A 16,347-nucleotide genomic window follows, 5' to 3' on the forward strand; every position below is an offset into this window, starting at 1 on the left:
CTCAAACACACACCTACACACGTAGACACACACGGGACGTGTTAAAGTCCTTTTTAGTGTGTGTCCGCTCTTCGTGGTGATGTTGTCGACGGTTTTGACCAATCTCCTGTTTGCGTTTTGTTTCCTCTTTCTGACACTGGCCTGGGGTGAGTTATCATTCGTGTAGGAAATATCATGGAACACTCTCTATTGTATTGTGTATATTTCCTGAGCACAGTGTCGCTAAAACAAACTGAAAGAAAATGTTTGCTATTCTTTGGTACTGATATGCTTTGCAGCCGATGAGAGTTTTCGTCAGGGTAAATGGGACCATCGGGTACCTTCAGTTTCCAAACAGCGGAGCAGTTGGCATTTTCCATCGAAGCAGGCGGCGCAAAACCTTTTCGGTCATTCATCAAACGATGACGAGTAAGTTCATGACTGAAAATGCAGCGTTACCTAAACTCGGGCATCTCTTTCAGGAGATACAATAATTTTGCCCAAAATGTAGATGTATACATGGGTAAAAACAACACACCTTTCTTTCCCAAAATCACCAACATGCAACATTAATTGGGTATGGGCAAGTATCAATGCCATGTATTGGTATCCGTGCCGATATAAGCCTTTTTCTCTTATTGCTGGGAAATACCAGTATTTTCAGCCTTGTACTGGCTATTTAACGATTAAAAACCTGCAATTAAAGGGACAGTGTGCGCTATTTAAAGATTAAAATATATTTAAAGGTCCTACTGAACCAACTGAAACCAAAGCTAGCTGAATATTTTTAATTCTGCGCATCAAACATGGGATAATTCATCAACACCAGAGAAACCGCCATGACGTTTTCGAGGAATTCAGAAAGGAGTTTGACTAGCCCCCTTGTGGGCCATCATGTGTTAGTAAAACTGGGGCCAGAAACTAGTTCAGACCATTAAACAGTTGTACGCCAATGCCAACAAAGTTTTTTTTTTTTTTTCCATTATCCATTATCAGTCAAATCATGATACACTTCACAGCCAACAGGCCGAGACACTTGATCCTAGCCAAGAGGCTAAGCCAAGATCCTAGCCAAAAGGCCAAGAAGCGATCAGTGAGAATGCACCGTTCCCGGAGGTACTGCAATACCGGGCCGATGCGTGGAGTGGACGGAGCAAGCTCCTATTCCATCTCCCTGTTACAAAAATCAATCCAATGTTGGCCAAAAGGCTACTGATCAACGGGAGCATCGGTGTAGGAGAAGGATGCAACTTTATTTAACATTTTCTGGGAGAGGATCATGATTGAATCTCTGGATCAAACTGGAGGTACGGTCAGCATAACGTCGCTAATCTCTGTTTTGCTGAATATATTGCCGGACTAGCAAGAGCAGAACAGGAACTCGGATCTGGTCAATAGCCTGGACAAAGCATCAACCTAGAATGGGATTGAAATGAGCATTGATAAAACAGATGTAATGACCAACAACCCTAATTTCAGAAAATAATTGGAATATACCCATGCCATATATTTACATTTTCTATTTTAGAATTTGGTTAATCCTTTAAGGAAGCTGTAAACCGTGAGCCTCTAGTTTAGCCTCATGTTATGTAAAATAAATATAAATGACTAAACCTAGGATTATTTATAATAGTTAGTTTATAATAGCTTTTTTTCAATGAGATGATGTTTTTTACTATTAGGATGTGCTAAATAATACACTGTCCCATTAAAGTAGGGGTGTCAAACAGACGGCCCGTTGGCCGGATCAAGCCCGCTAAGCGATTGAATCCGGCCCGCGAAACAACGCTCAGTGAAGCGCTAGAGAAAAATGAGCTGCGGGTTGAAATATGTCCACTTGGTGTTGCCAAAGTCAGGTGCCTCTCACAAAGACGCTGTAGTCATTTCTTTCTCTCTCTCTCTCTCTCTCCTTCACTGTTTCTCTCTTTCTCTCATTCGCTCTCCGTGTCTTTTCACCTTCTTTTGCTCTCTCTTCCTTTTTTCCCTTTCTCTTTTCTTTTTCTCTCTCTCTTGCTTTCCACTTCTCTCTTTCTACCCTTCTCTCCTCTTTCTCTTTGGGTTTCTTTCTTTCTCTTTTTTTTTTCTTTATTTCGCTTTTTATTTTGTTTTTTCACCTTCTCTTTCTCTATCCCGCTCTTTCCTCCTTTCTCTTTCCTTGTCCCACTCTCTCTTTTTCTCATATTTCTTTCTCTCTCTTTCTCCTCAATCTACTATACTGGCCCCCGAGAGAATGTTTGTTCTATCGTGTGGCCCGCGAGTTAAAATGAGTTTGACACCCCTCCTTTAAAGGTTTCATTATAACCATAATTTTGGTGCAAGTGCTTTTGTTAATAAAATCCACTGCTTTTTTGGCACAGGACTGCCAAGACTGCCCTCATTGTGGGTGGCGTCCTGGGCACAGTCATTCCCCTCATCTTCTGCGTGGGTCTCATCACCTGCTGTGTGGCGCCGTGTTGCCTTTTATACAAAAAGTGCAGGAAACGGCAGCATCAAAGTAAAACTGTTTCCCTTTTTTTCTTTCCTGATCTTTATGAGGGAGGTGAAAATTAAAAAAAAATAGTCTGTACAATGAGACCTTTACAGACGAGATAACTACGTGTCTGATCCAGCTTCTATCTAGAATTGCTCGTATTATGAACAAATTTCTCCTGATATACTACAATTGAAAATAAATGAATCTATTCCTGGCCTCCCAAAATCTTCTAAGTTAGCTAAATAGCTATAAAACACATCTTTTTGAACACTAAAAACATATTCAAATAGTAATTAAATATAAAAATACAGTAATCTTATCTTATTGGTCAGTCCGTCTGTCTGTATGTGTACTTTAGGCCCAGCAAGATGAATAACATGTTCATAACAAAATAAAATGTGCTTTTTTTCTGAGCACTTATCATGGAGGAAGTCGGCAATTGCTAACGCTAATGTTGGGAATGTTAATGAAAAACTGCAATTAGTTACAGTTACCTGTTACTTCATTTAAAAGATAATTCCATTACCCCCCCTATAGAAAGCAATGATCCAACAGCTTCTGCTGGTGGCACTGTCATTATATACAAGATTTCCCATGAGGGTCAGGTGTAGGTGATGAAAGGCAGGTGTGGGGATCTTCCCTTCCATCAGCCCACTTTCATTCTCCAGAGGATAGTGTCGTACTGGATCCTAACATATAAATCCATTATTTATCCATTATCTGGACAGCTTATCCTCAGTAGGGTCGCGGGGGTGCTGGAGTGCATCCCAGCTATCTTCAGGCAGTGGGCAGGGGACACCCTGAACTGGTTGCCAGCCAGTCACAGGGCACACAGAGACGGACAACTCACTCACTCATTTGCACTTAGGGTGATTTGGACCAGCCAATTGACCTGAAATGCATGTTTTTGGGAATATGGGAGGAAACCGGAGTGCAGGAGGAAACCCACGCAAGCACGGGGAGAACATGCAAACTCCCCACAGAAAGGTTGTTAGCTGGATTTGATCCCATGACCTCAGAACTGTGCCGCAGACGCGCTAACTCAGCCGCCGTGCCGCCCTACTAACATATACACCTCTATCAAAATACCAGGAAAATCAATTTTTTCTGCAAAAGACAAAGAACATTTAAATTTGGATCATCGTTGGCTATTTTCACCCACATCTTCTTGAAACCTCTCTCCTCCTGTCTAGATGCAACCACCACTTTTGTGGCCACGCCACTTCACCCGGCCCCCACGCCTCAGAATCCCGGCTACCAGGCCGTGCCCGTTCCGCCTCCTTACGACAGCGTCGAGCCCACAGCACCGATGGCACCACCGCCATACTCACAAGACGGTAGTGTCAATGTCATCAACCTCATTTATTTTTTGTGGGAATAACTTTTTCATTCAAGAAAAAAAAACATATATATGATTTTTCAAAGATTCTCATTTAAGCCTCAGTTTGAATCTATACTATATGTGCATTTTTTTCTTTTATAAAAGGGGCAGTGTGTATAATTTAGTAAAGGGGTGGGCAAACTCCGGCCCAAGGTCCACATATGTTTTAACCATAATACGGTGACAATATATATAATAGTAACAAACGACAAACAAATACTGATTTTAAAAAAATCTGGGTTCCTGCTTTCTCCCAATTGTCTCGAATGTGTGTGCTTCAAAAACCCACTAGCAAAATACTACAAAAATATAGCAAAAGTCCTTCAAAACTAAACGTCAAATTTAGTGCCTAAAACAGCAATCTTGCATATCATTTTGTGTTCATTCTGAATTAAAATGAAAAACCAAATAAATACTTTAAAAATACTAATCTTATAATACAAAAAAAATGACAGTAATACTACAAAAAACGACTACAGCGATACCACAAAATACTCAAGAAATGCGACAAAAATCCGACTGCAGAATTTCTACAAAAAACCCTACCACTGAAATACTACAAAAATACAACTAAAATAAATTTCGGACCAAAGAGCGCACCGGGTTATAAGCCGCAGCCGGAACATTGTCAAAGGAAAACACATTTTGTACATACATAAACCGCATTTGACTGTAAGCCTCATGTGCACACATTCAAACATGAGATAAAGAAAGACAGTACATAGAAAGAGTTTTAATAATATACTGTACCTTAACCCCTTAACGTTCCCCCGGCCCAAGATATGAAAAATATACTCATCAGTGAAACATCACGATAGGTCTGAAACAGGATAACTCTCCATTACGTCCCCTTCTTTCAATGTCCACAAAAATGGCTTTGTTACATCAGGGACAATCCATAGAATCCAAGCTATTTACTCCAAAACACACAATAATGCTAACAGACAGATATACGCCTGAAACAATTCTGCATCGTTGGACGTTGTTTCTTGAAATCCATTTGTTTCACTACATTATTTCCGTTGCAAATAAAATAAACAGACTCGTAAAATTACTCCCAATATGGTAGTTAGCGCTCACCTTTCGATTGAATTCCTTCCCATGATGAAGGTCTGTTCATGCTAATTTTATTCATGCACAAAACACGAAAATACATAAAACTTCCTCAACACACATATTCCATCTCTCTCACTCTTACCTTTACTGCTCAGGCGCCCCTGGTGGCCGTCCGTAAAAAAAACACACATTAGCCGCATCATCGCATTAGCCGCAGGGTTGAAAGCTTGGGAAAAGAGTCGCAGCTTATAGTCCGAATTTTAGGGTACAGTAATACTAACAATACTACATTTAAGTGGTTAAAACAACAATTACTTTGCCTTAATAAAATGACCACCATTGATGGACCTATCCATCCCTTCTCTTCACCACTTATCTTCACGAGCATCGCAGGGGTGCCAGCCAGCCAGGAAACCCATGTAGGCACAGGGAGAACATGCAAACTCCGCAAAGGGAGGCCAGTAGCTGGAATTAAACCCTGGACTTCAGCACTATGGAGTGACACTTAACCGCTGTGCCGAGATGAAACTAGTTTGATATGAAAAAAAAAACATAAATAGAAATCTAACATGTATATTTATTCATTCCAGGACAAACCCCTTGGCAAAATGTTTTAACCCAATGCGGCCTGCATTTCACAACTTTGCCTACCCCTGGTTAAGCGCCTCCTAGTGCTCAAAATGTTTTAATTCATTCATTAAAAGAAGCCAGTATTGATTTAAATAATAACTAATCTATATACCAAAGCCATATCCCCTTGTGGGAGGTGGATACAGTCAAGAACACACTCACATTCACCAAATATTCATTCTCCATCGCTCTTCCCAACCTGACACCGAACATTGAGCCCACAGCACAACAAGGGGTGAGCTGCTGTGCCATGCAAGCCTTCATCAGCAGCGAGGCCCGACACGATACGCTGGTTTACTGGTTTATTTTAGAAGCAAAAATACAAGAATACCATATGAACATGTACCTTTAAAATGACTCGGTTGAGAAATTTGGAGTAGATATAATTGTCCATCTAGCTGCTACGGGTACCCAAAATCCTCAAAAAGGTTGGGCAAACAAATGAGAAGTAAAATGGTGTGTTTTGGTCTTTTTGACGCTCCGTAGTTTGTAGTCTTCCTTTCAGTTGCACTACACCGTAAAGCAACATCTAGCTGTCTAATAATACACACTGTCCCTTTAAAATCACGGGTTACATATTATCTTAATTAGATTCGAGCTCGCATGTTATTTTCTTAAGTGCTCTTTTTTTTTTCATTTTAGCACCTCCAGTGTGCTCCCCTGGCCTCCCGCCACGTCCTGATCAACATTCGCAACCACCTTATAACCCTGCGTATGGATTCAAGATGTGAAAAACACTTGGCTTTGTTTTTTTCCAATTCTTTATCAATTAGAATTTGGTTAATTAGTTAACTGATTGCACACCAATTGCTTTTGAATGTTTAAAAATCTCATGAATCTCGTTTCCATTGCGACAAGGTGGACTCATTGTAAATAAATCAGTGTTTCTAAATTTTCGTACCCAAAAGAAGAGCAAAGTTTTTATTCAGCTGAATTATTTTTGGGAAGGAAAACAGCATTTTAGAGATATTATGTCCGGTTTTAGGATCAACCACAGTCCAGAGACGACTCTTTTAAAGAGTTTAATTGGAATTAGGTTTAATATTATTTGAACAAACACAAAGTTCTGGTTCTACTGGATCCCAGTGTTGCCTTTGACACAGTACATCACCGATTTTATGAATTGGACTCAGAAACCTGGGGGGCATCTCTTGTACTGTTTTAAATTGGTTTTGTTCCTTTCTCACAGGCAGACATTTTTTAGTAGCTATTGATGCATGTTCCTCCAAAACCCATGAAGTTACATGCGGGGTTCCCCAAGGTTCAATTTTAGGCCCAGTACTTTTTAATCTATATATGCTTCCACTTGGGGATGTCATCAGGAGACACTGAATCAACTTCCATAATTTTGCTGATGACATCCAACTCTACATCGTGTCCCCTGAGGAAACACAGGGCCGATAGATACCCTTTTAAAATGCATTTCAGATATTAAGTCATGCAGAGAATTTCTTACAGCTCCGCCCACGATCCGGTGTTCGCTGGATGCGGGAAGCTAGTCCGTCTCGTACTCGGATTGTGATCCGAACACGGAAGTGGATCTTCCGTAGCGAGCGATGGCGGTGTCAGGGATGGAAAAACGGGTCGGTAGCCGGGACTGCGAGAGCAAGGCGTGGTAAGGGTCGGAAACGAGTCGTAAGCCAGAATGGGAGAGTAGACGTAGTCAAGGACAAAAAGATGTCGTAAGCAGACGTGGTCAGGATCAAAACGGGTCGACCCCGAGACAGATGGGAGCAAAAACGGGACAAGTGGGAGTCAGGGTTGAAAAAGGCTTGCCTAGTATACACTGAGGTTCACAGACGGACTGACAACAGGGGACTGACAGGACTGGATTCAAATAGTGACAGGGAGCCAATCAGAACCCGCGGTGGATGGCGCCAAATGAGCGGGCACAGGTGCTTCACATCAGTAATCATGACACGCCCGGGACAAAACTGAGGTCTTTGTGTATGGTCCTGAAAATCAGAGAGAAACTTTTACCATAACTTCTGCACTCAATTTTATTCTACATATCAAAAATATAACCAAAATTGTTTTTTATCATCTCTAGAATATAGCCAGAGTCCGCCCATTTCTCTCTCAGGCAAACTCGGAGGTACTTAAGCACGCGTTTAAATATTTTCATTTAGATTATTGTAATGTCCTGCTCTCCGGTCTTCACATTTTTATATTTAAGTGTTTCCTTATTTGGGGGACCACACTGGTAGAGTGTGGTTCAATGGATGAAAATCCTGATGCAATCTGCTGCTGTCCCTATCAGTGTGGATAACCCTCCCTCAGGTCCATTTCTTCACCTGGTTAGTCTGTGCCTCGCCATAATCATATTTTCTTTCTATTACTATTTCAACCATTGTGTGTGTCTGTGTATGTGTTTTGGGGTTGTCGGGTGGGAGGGGAGCGGACATTTTAATGTCTTGTTGTATGCTGAATGCTTTTATTTACAGCACTTTGTTGTGCAAAATTTTGTTGTAAAGGTGTTTTACAAATACATTTGATTTGAAAGCACTCAAAGGTGTACTGTATATTCTAATAATATTTTAACCCATCTATTTTTTTTGGGTCCAATGACCCAGCACTGTGTTGTTACAAACTACAATAATCCCCTAAATACGAGGTTTCAAACCCGTTTTAACGATAGATAAAACATTCTGTGGGGGCCGGACTCGTGGATTAGAGAGAAAGAAAAATAGGGAAAGAAATGAGAGAGTGAGAGAGATAGGGTGAGAGAAAGAGGGAGAAAGTAAGAGAGAAAGAGGGAAGGAAAGAAAAGTAGAGCGGGTAATAAAAACAGAAACAGAGAGGCGGAAAGAAAGAGGGAGAAATAAAGAAATCCAAAGTCACAAAGGGGGGGGGCGAGAGTGGGTGGGACAAAGAAAGAGAGAAAGGTAAGAGAGAGAGAGAGAGAGACAGAGAGAGAAGAGAGAGAGAGAATGTGAGAAATAAAATGAATAAAAACAGAAACAGTGAGAGAGGGGGAAAGAAAGAGGGAGACAGAAAGAAATCCAAAGACAAATAGAGAGAGAGAAAGAGAGGAGAGAAAAGTTGAGCGGGTGGGACAAAGAAAGTGAAAAAGGGAAAAAGAGAGAGAGGGAGAGAAAGAAAGATAGAGAAGAGAGAGAGAGAGAGAGAGAGAGAGAGAGAGAGAAAAGAGAGAGAATGTTCGAAAAAATATATAAAAACAAACAATGAGAGAGGGGGAAAGAGTGAGAGAAGAAAGAAATCTAAAGAGAAATAGAAAGAGAGAAAGTCAGAAGGAGAGAAAAGAGGAGGGGAGAAAGAGAGAAGGGGAAAGCTAAAGAGTGAGAGAGAAAAATAAAAAAGAGCGCAAAATAAGGTAAAAAGACACAGAGCGAGACAGAGACAAAGAGGAACAAAGCAAGAGAAAAGGAGAGACAGAGGGAGTGAAAGAGAGAAACAGAGAGTGAGAGTAAAGAGAGGAAGAGAGGGAGAGAGAGCAGAGAGAGAGAGAGAGAGAGAGAGAGAGAGAGAGAGAGAGAGAGAGAGAGAGAGAGAGAGAGAGAGAGAGAGAGAGAGAGAGAGAGAGAGAGAGAGAGAGAGAGAGAGAGAGAGAGAGAGAGAGAGAGAGAGAGAGAGAGAGAGAGAGAGAGAAAAAAAATACACAAGTACAGCGTCTTTATGAGAGGCAACATCAACTGGACACATTTCGACCTGCGGCTCATTTTTCTCTCGCCCTTCTCTTTTTCTGCTGCTGGCCAGATGCAATCCCTTAGCGGGCCTTCTTCTCTTTGATATAAACTGGAAAAATCTTGTCCCACTATTATTGACAGATTTACAAGTCAAGGGTCAAATGATATTTTTCTTATTTGACTGTATGGTTATGATATTTTATGAACAAATATGAGAAATTAAGTTTAAAATGATGAGCTAATTTAGCTCATTTTGAATAAGAATAATTGAGTGTTTTTTATGAGAAATTTGATGAAAGTACTTGAATTTCAACCTAAATATTTGTTCAATAATATTTTTATTTTTTATTTTATTCATTCATTTTTTGGGACTGTGTAATGTCAAAGAGCCTCGTTTTTTTTAAAAACTCAGACACTGAGATTGGCTTCATTATATTATATAAAATGCCCGCAAATGCCTTTTTTACACTGCTGCTATTCACTGTTTATTGTTTTAGCATCAATTAAAGTAAATATGGGGGAACAAAATACACGACGGAGATTACGCGTAACTGTAAATCTACCTGCAACACACTTAATACACCAGCAGAGGTCGCTGTTTATGCACTTTAAGGACACGAGCCGAGAGAGTCGTATAATAATGATGTTAAATTTGTTATCTGCGATTACGTCATGATGTTTATTTTTCTTAATCTACTTTTTGTCCATCATGTTTGCACAAAGGCCAATCTAAATTGCATAATAATGATACACAACTTTTCCTTCTCGATCCCAAATTGAGCTAACAATGTGGGAAAACGGCGTCCCTCAGCTCAACCTCATTTAAGGAAGTGTCATTAAAGGGACAGTGTGTATTATTTGACGACTAGTTGTCACAGTATAGTGTACAGTAGGGTGCGTTACTAAAAATAGTAATGAGTTACAGCTACTTGATACTTCATTTAAAAAGTATTTCAGTTACCCCTCAAATTACTGACACCAAAAATTATTGCGTTACTCTAAAAGTAACTATCCAGTTACAAATTACAGTATACACCCACATCAAAGCCGACTCCTAGAAAACTGCTTTAAAATGGCCACGTAATAAAAGAAAACGAGTACAGCCGTCGTATTTCCTGGCTTGTGCAATCTCGAGAGCTCGCAAACAAGACACTCCATATCCATTTTGTGTCTGAGCTTCAAACTACTCGAAGATCTCCTCCATTCCTGGTTACTGTCAGGGACGTTTTCTTTTTTTCCCTGCAATGATGAATTGCAAAATAGTTTTTTTTACTTTACTGTAAATTCTGTGCTCGCAATTGCCCCATTGATTTCCCTTTGGTTTATTGTTCCTGTGTAAGCCACGCTTCCCTTCACACGCATTGCATACCATTCAAATATAATACAACCCCCTGATTTGAGTTGTTTGTTTTACAGATGTAAATTCGTCTATGATGCGAGTATATGTACCGTAAATTCTGGACTATAAGCCGCTACTTTTTCCCCAAACTTTCAACCCTGCGGCTTATTCAGTGATGCGGCCAATTTATGTAATTTTACGATAGAATAGATAGAACAAAAATTCTGTCGGGCCGTACTAGTAGATTAAAGAGAAAGAAAAAGAGGGATAAAGAAATAAGAGAAAGAGGGAGGGAAAAGGAGAGAGGGCGGGACAAAGAAAGAAAAAGAGAGAGGGAGAGAGCGTGAAAAACAAAACAGATACAAAGAGAAGTTGTGAGAGAGAGGGAAAGAGGGGGAGAGGGAGAAAGAACTCCAAAGAGAAATAGAAAGACAGAAGGAGAGAAAAGAGAAAAGAAAGCACGAAGGATAGGAAGAGAAAAAGAGAAAAGAGAGAAAAGGAAAAAAGGAAGTTAGAGCAAAAGAAGTTAAAAAGACACAGAGGGAGAAAGAGACAAAGAGCAACAAAGGAAGAGAAAAAGAGAGACACAGAGTGAAAGAGACAGAGACAGAGTGGGAGAATAGGGGGTGGAAAAGAGAGAGAGAGAGAGAGAGAGAGAGAGAGGGAGAGAGAGAGAGAGAGAGAGAGAGAGAGAGGGGGAGAGAGAGAGAAATAAATACAAGTACAATGTCTTTGTGAGAGGCACCTGGGTTTGGCAACATCAAGTTGACATATTTCAACCTGCAGCTTGTTTTTCTCTTGCGCTTCTCTGAGTGTTGTCTCGCGGGCCGGAATTAATACCTTAGCGGGCCTAATTTGGTCCGTGGGCCGCCTGTTTGACACCTGTGATTTAAAGGATTATTTAGCGATTTAAAATCAAAACTAGGTTTGTTGGTGTGACACCTCAACTGTAAACTGTATTTAAAATGTTGTCCCTATTCATACTGGACCAAACCTATTTAAACAATTAGTTATGTTTTGGTTTCCCACACGCAACAATCAGCGATGCTTATAAAATGACATTAAATAATTGCGCTATTTCCATTTTATCTCCGTCCCATACGTAGTCATGAAAAGAGCCATATATGACTCGTGAGCCATAGCTTCCCGACTCGGCTTTAAGTAGCTGCCAAGGATGTGCTAGGATTCAATCTAGTAATAAGAGGCACCAGGCCCCTCCTTACAGCATTTCCCCCCTTTAAAGTCGATGAATCAATACAGTAATAGTGCTGACTATGGACGGGCCTGAAGGTGGTGCTAAAACAGGAAAAATGACCCTGCGGCATGTGCCGCCTGCTTGAGCTCTAAAATAAGATCTCTCCTTGAGACCGTGCTTGGACTGCTAATGAGTTTTCGCATCATAATCCTGCCGTCTTGTAGCTGCAGTTTCTCGACACCGGTATTTCTCATATACTTAGAATTTAACTTGATTTGTTTTCATTGGAAATGTGCTAAGCGCATACCTGTCGCGCTCCAGGGCTCCATGCCCTTACAAACGGTCGTATTTTCCCTTACTAAATACAAAATACTCTTAAACCGTATTTTTTTTCAAACGTGTTTGTTTATGTAGTTTAACACGTTATATTGTACATGTGTTTCGTTATATCATATATATTTTTAATTAACATTTTGTTGCTTGACATGAATGAGGTTTATTATGAAAAAGTTCAAAAATGAAGTAGCTTGGACGTTCACTGTAGAAGGAAAAAATACATGCAAATATAATTAAGTAGAATAATACATTTTCTTATTCAAATTATTAATTCATTTTCTGCATGAAATTATTGTTGGTAATACACTGATTAAAGGGATAACCACAAACCTGTCGTTTTTCATGTTGTCCTTTTATACTACCTTTTTTTCTTAACTTCTTTATACAACAGTAATTATTCGTAATATAATGCATCAAAGCAAGTGAGCCGTTTGAGAGCCATCTCTCTTTAATGAGTTGAGTCGAAAAAGCCATTTCTCTAAAAAGAGACAGACTTTCACTACGCTACTACTATGGAACGATGCGTGATGAGAAATCCCCAGGCGGCAGACGCATGCGCACAGTAGCATCAAACAGCTCGCTTCGTTTGTAACGAAAAAAACGATACCGAGATAGAGGCTACCGCGGCGAACTCGTTTGACTTGATTGATTTGCCGTTTCGTGATAGTCGGTGTATACCGGATGGTACCCATAATTGACAAATTTGCGTTTTTCCGTACAAATTTTCTTGTACGTCGTACACGCCCTAAAATGCATAATAAACGTACTTTGTACAGCATAAACGTACAGGTTGACAGGTATGCGTGCGGTTTGCGAAGCATGAGAGCATTTTTACCACCTACATGACTTTGAACACATTCTGTGCCACTGACGGATATACACGTCAGTGTGTTGTTGTTATTTATCCTGAATGCATTACAAGTATTGCAAGGCTTCCTGATTATTGACAAGCAATTTCAGAAAACTGATAAGATAGACAAACAAATGAGAAGGCTACATAAACCATAAATCTTTTTTTGTGTTTGGATCATATTTTGGGTAGGACATTTGTGTCTTTATTATTCAATCCCAACAAAAGTTGTTTTTATCAAAATATACATTTTCAATCAAAGAAAAAAAGTGCAAATGCAAAAAGAAAATACAAAATAAAAATAGAGCATCTTGCCACAAACATCCCGCAGTGGGCAGATGCTTCCCCATTGGTCAGTTGTGTTGGAGTGACAAATGTCTGCATCAACGATGTCTTTCTGACAAGGAAAATCACGATTGCCACCACGTGGTGGTGGAGTTGTTGGTAAGTACTGTGGTACCTCGCTGATTAACCATAAAGCATTCCTGGTTGTTTGTTGAGTGCCCAAATTCTTTTCCCCATAGGAAACAATGGTAAATATTTTAATCCGTTCCACCCATAAAAAAATACCTAAAATATTAAGAAAACGTGATTTAAACAATAAGTGTTGTATAAGGATAGTGGGATGTTTAGACGCATTCTAAGGGATGCGCAGGGCACCTTTATGATGCGGCAGGGGTAAACCAGTGAAAGCTGTCGGGCTCTCAGGGTGTGTTGTGTCACCCTGACCCGAGTGACATGGCCGCTTTCTTGTGTCCCGTTTCATCCTGATAGAATGCTGGGATAACTACCGCCGCGGCTCCACTCGGATCCACTCGTTACATGCCAAATCTCATTCCATTAGACTATTTTCAGCTATTTTGACTCGGCTATTTTCAGTTGGGGACTGAATTCCGTGTCGAGCATCGAAACATTTTTTGCACACATTTTTTGGTCGTATTTGGTTGAGCATTGAGGCAGATGAGGACCTGGGTACCATTGTACATACAATTGTATTAATACGATTGGTGTCATGTTAATATCGTAATATACAGCTTGCTATCTTATGTCACGTTGACTATTTTGTGTGATTCAAATGAAATTTTTCGAGTGTCAAGTCAAGTCATGTTTATTTGTGACGCCCTTAATCACAAAGAGTCTCAAAGGGCTGCACAAACCACACATTATTCCAAACTACAGACTATCATTACACCATCCCCTGATCTAAAACCTACATGAGAGCAAGGAAAAACTCAAAATCCTCAACATGAGGAAAATGAAGAAACCTTAAAGGGGCCGCACATGAGGTAATCCCCCATCCAGGATGACCAGGCTGCAATGGATGTTTCAATAACAAATAATACACCGATATTGTCAATATAAAACACAGGTTATTCATATGCTTTAGAATAGAAGGTTTTTTAAGCCTAGATTTGAACATTTCCACTCGGGTTGCAGATCAAATCTCAGGGGGAAGAGCATTCCACAGCACTGGGGCCCGAATGGACGCTTTCGATCCTGCGGATCTCTTCTTGGCTCTTGGAATCACTAGTAAACCAGCATTTTCAGAGCAAAGGCTTCAAACCGGAACATATAGCGAAATTAAATCTGAAAGATATGCGGGAGCAATTCCATGCATGATTTTGTATAATACCAACAGAACCTTAAAATCACATGTTAAGCTAAGAGGGAATCATTGCAGGTTAGCTAAAATGGGGGTAATGTGATCAAACTTTCTTGTCTTAGTTAAAAACCTCGCTGCAACATTTTGTACCAGCTGCAGGCTCTTGATTTTGGACTTCGGGAGACCGGAGAGTAGTGCATTACAGTAATCGAGACGGGAGGTAACAAACGCATGAATTATAATCTCCGCATCCGACTGAGAAAGCATAGGGCGAATTTTAGCAGTGTTGCGAAGATCGAATATGTCTTTTTTTTTGATTGACGTAATTTTTTTTTTCGTCTCAAAGTTTGTTGTTTGTTTGAAACAACTTTTTTTATTGAATGATAAAGACACAAACCTACCTCCATAAATTATACATTCCCCTGACTTTAAACCAACAAAATAATCTGGCATCACGAGCCGGCAATGTACTCCAGACTGGGCAGGGAGCAGCCAATTATCTTTTCCCTGTCCTCCCAGCAAACTATATTGTGACAATGCATGCGAGAAGTCAAGTCAAGCCATGTTTATTTGTGATGCCCTTAATCACAAAGAGTCTCAAAGCGCTGCACAGACCACAGATTATTGCAAACCACAGACTATTATTACACCATCCCCTGATCTAAAACCTACATGAGGGCAAGGAAAAACTCAAAAACCTCAACATGAGGAAAAACTCAAAACCTCAACACGAGGAAAAATGAAACCTTGAGAAGGGTCTTCACAGGTGGTAATCCCTCTTCCAGGATGACCAGGGTGCAATAGATTTAGCATTGGGTAACAGTACACAAAACATACTGAACATCAATAAAAGAAACAATAGGTAACATGTTGAAATTTGTTCAGAAAGTGCATATATATATATCTATATATCTATATATATATATATATATATATATATATATATATATATATATATATATATATATATATATATATATATATATATATATATATATATATATATATATATATATACCTACATACAACTAGATCTCTCTGCCTCTCGTTATTGTGCCATATTAATATATGAATCAAATTCCCTATTAATTAATTATAGTCATTCTCCTTTTTTTCTGGTAATAACCTTTTTTTTTGGCCTAATACATGATAATTGCGGTTTGATATTGCTGTTTAGCAATTTATATATTTTATATATTATATATTTACGTTTTATGTCCAACTACTCGGTAACACTTAATTTCTAAACAGCCAAATCAAATTTCGGCAACTCAGTGCATTCAGGCATGTAGACAAGTTCAAGACAATCTCCTGCAGGTCAAACCGAGCATCAGAAGGGGTAGAAAGGTGATTTGAGTGACTTTGAACATGGCATGGTTGTTGGTGCCAGAAGGACTGGTCTGAGTATCTCAGAAATTGCTAATCCACTGGGATTTTCACGCACAACCATCTCTAGGGTTTCCAGATAATGGTCAGAAAAAGAAGAAATATCCAGTGAGCAGCAGTTCTGTGGGCGGAAATGCCTTGTTGATGCTAGAGGTCAGAGAAGAATGGCCAAGCTAATAGATTGGCAACAGTGACTCAAATAACCACCCATTACAACTAAGGCAGGCATAAGTCAAGTCAAGTCAAGTCACATTTATTCATATAACCCTTAATCACAAAAATGTCTCAAAGGACTGCACAGAAATACAATGACACAATTACCTATTCTTAAACCAAGGAACAACTCAAAACCTCAGCGTGAGGAAAAAGAGAAACCTTAAGAAGGGGCCTCACAAGTGGTAATCCCCCTTCCAGGATGACCAGGGTGAAATAGATTTAGCATTACAGTACAAAAACATAGTAAACACTAGGT

The 16,347-nt window shown here is 39.8% G+C and overlaps 1 protein-coding gene and 1 pseudogene across 1 annotated transcript; one reads left to right on the forward strand and one right to left on the reverse strand.

The window, feature by feature from the left end:
• Positions 1–7,874, forward strand: LOC148363989 (uncharacterized). Its single transcript, XM_088337141.1, has 5 exons — positions 1–146; positions 279–408; positions 2,337–2,473; positions 3,646–3,789; positions 6,162–7,874. The coding sequence occupies exons 1-5, from the start codon at positions 80–82 to the stop codon at positions 6,248–6,250; spliced, it is 567 nt and encodes a 188-aa protein (XP_088193267.1). The 5' UTR covers positions 1–79; the 3' UTR covers positions 6,251–7,874.
• On the reverse strand, positions 1,074–1,196 carry LOC148363990 (U2 spliceosomal RNA; annotated as a pseudogene).
• Positions 7,875–16,347: the final 8,473 nt, after the last annotated feature.

This window comes from Urocampus carinirostris, chromosome 6 (assembly GCF_059441175.1).
Source record: "Urocampus carinirostris isolate Australia breed hairy pipefish chromosome 6, RoL_Ucar_1.0, whole genome shotgun sequence".
NCBI lineage: Eukaryota > Metazoa > Chordata > Actinopteri > Syngnathiformes > Syngnathidae > Urocampus > Urocampus carinirostris.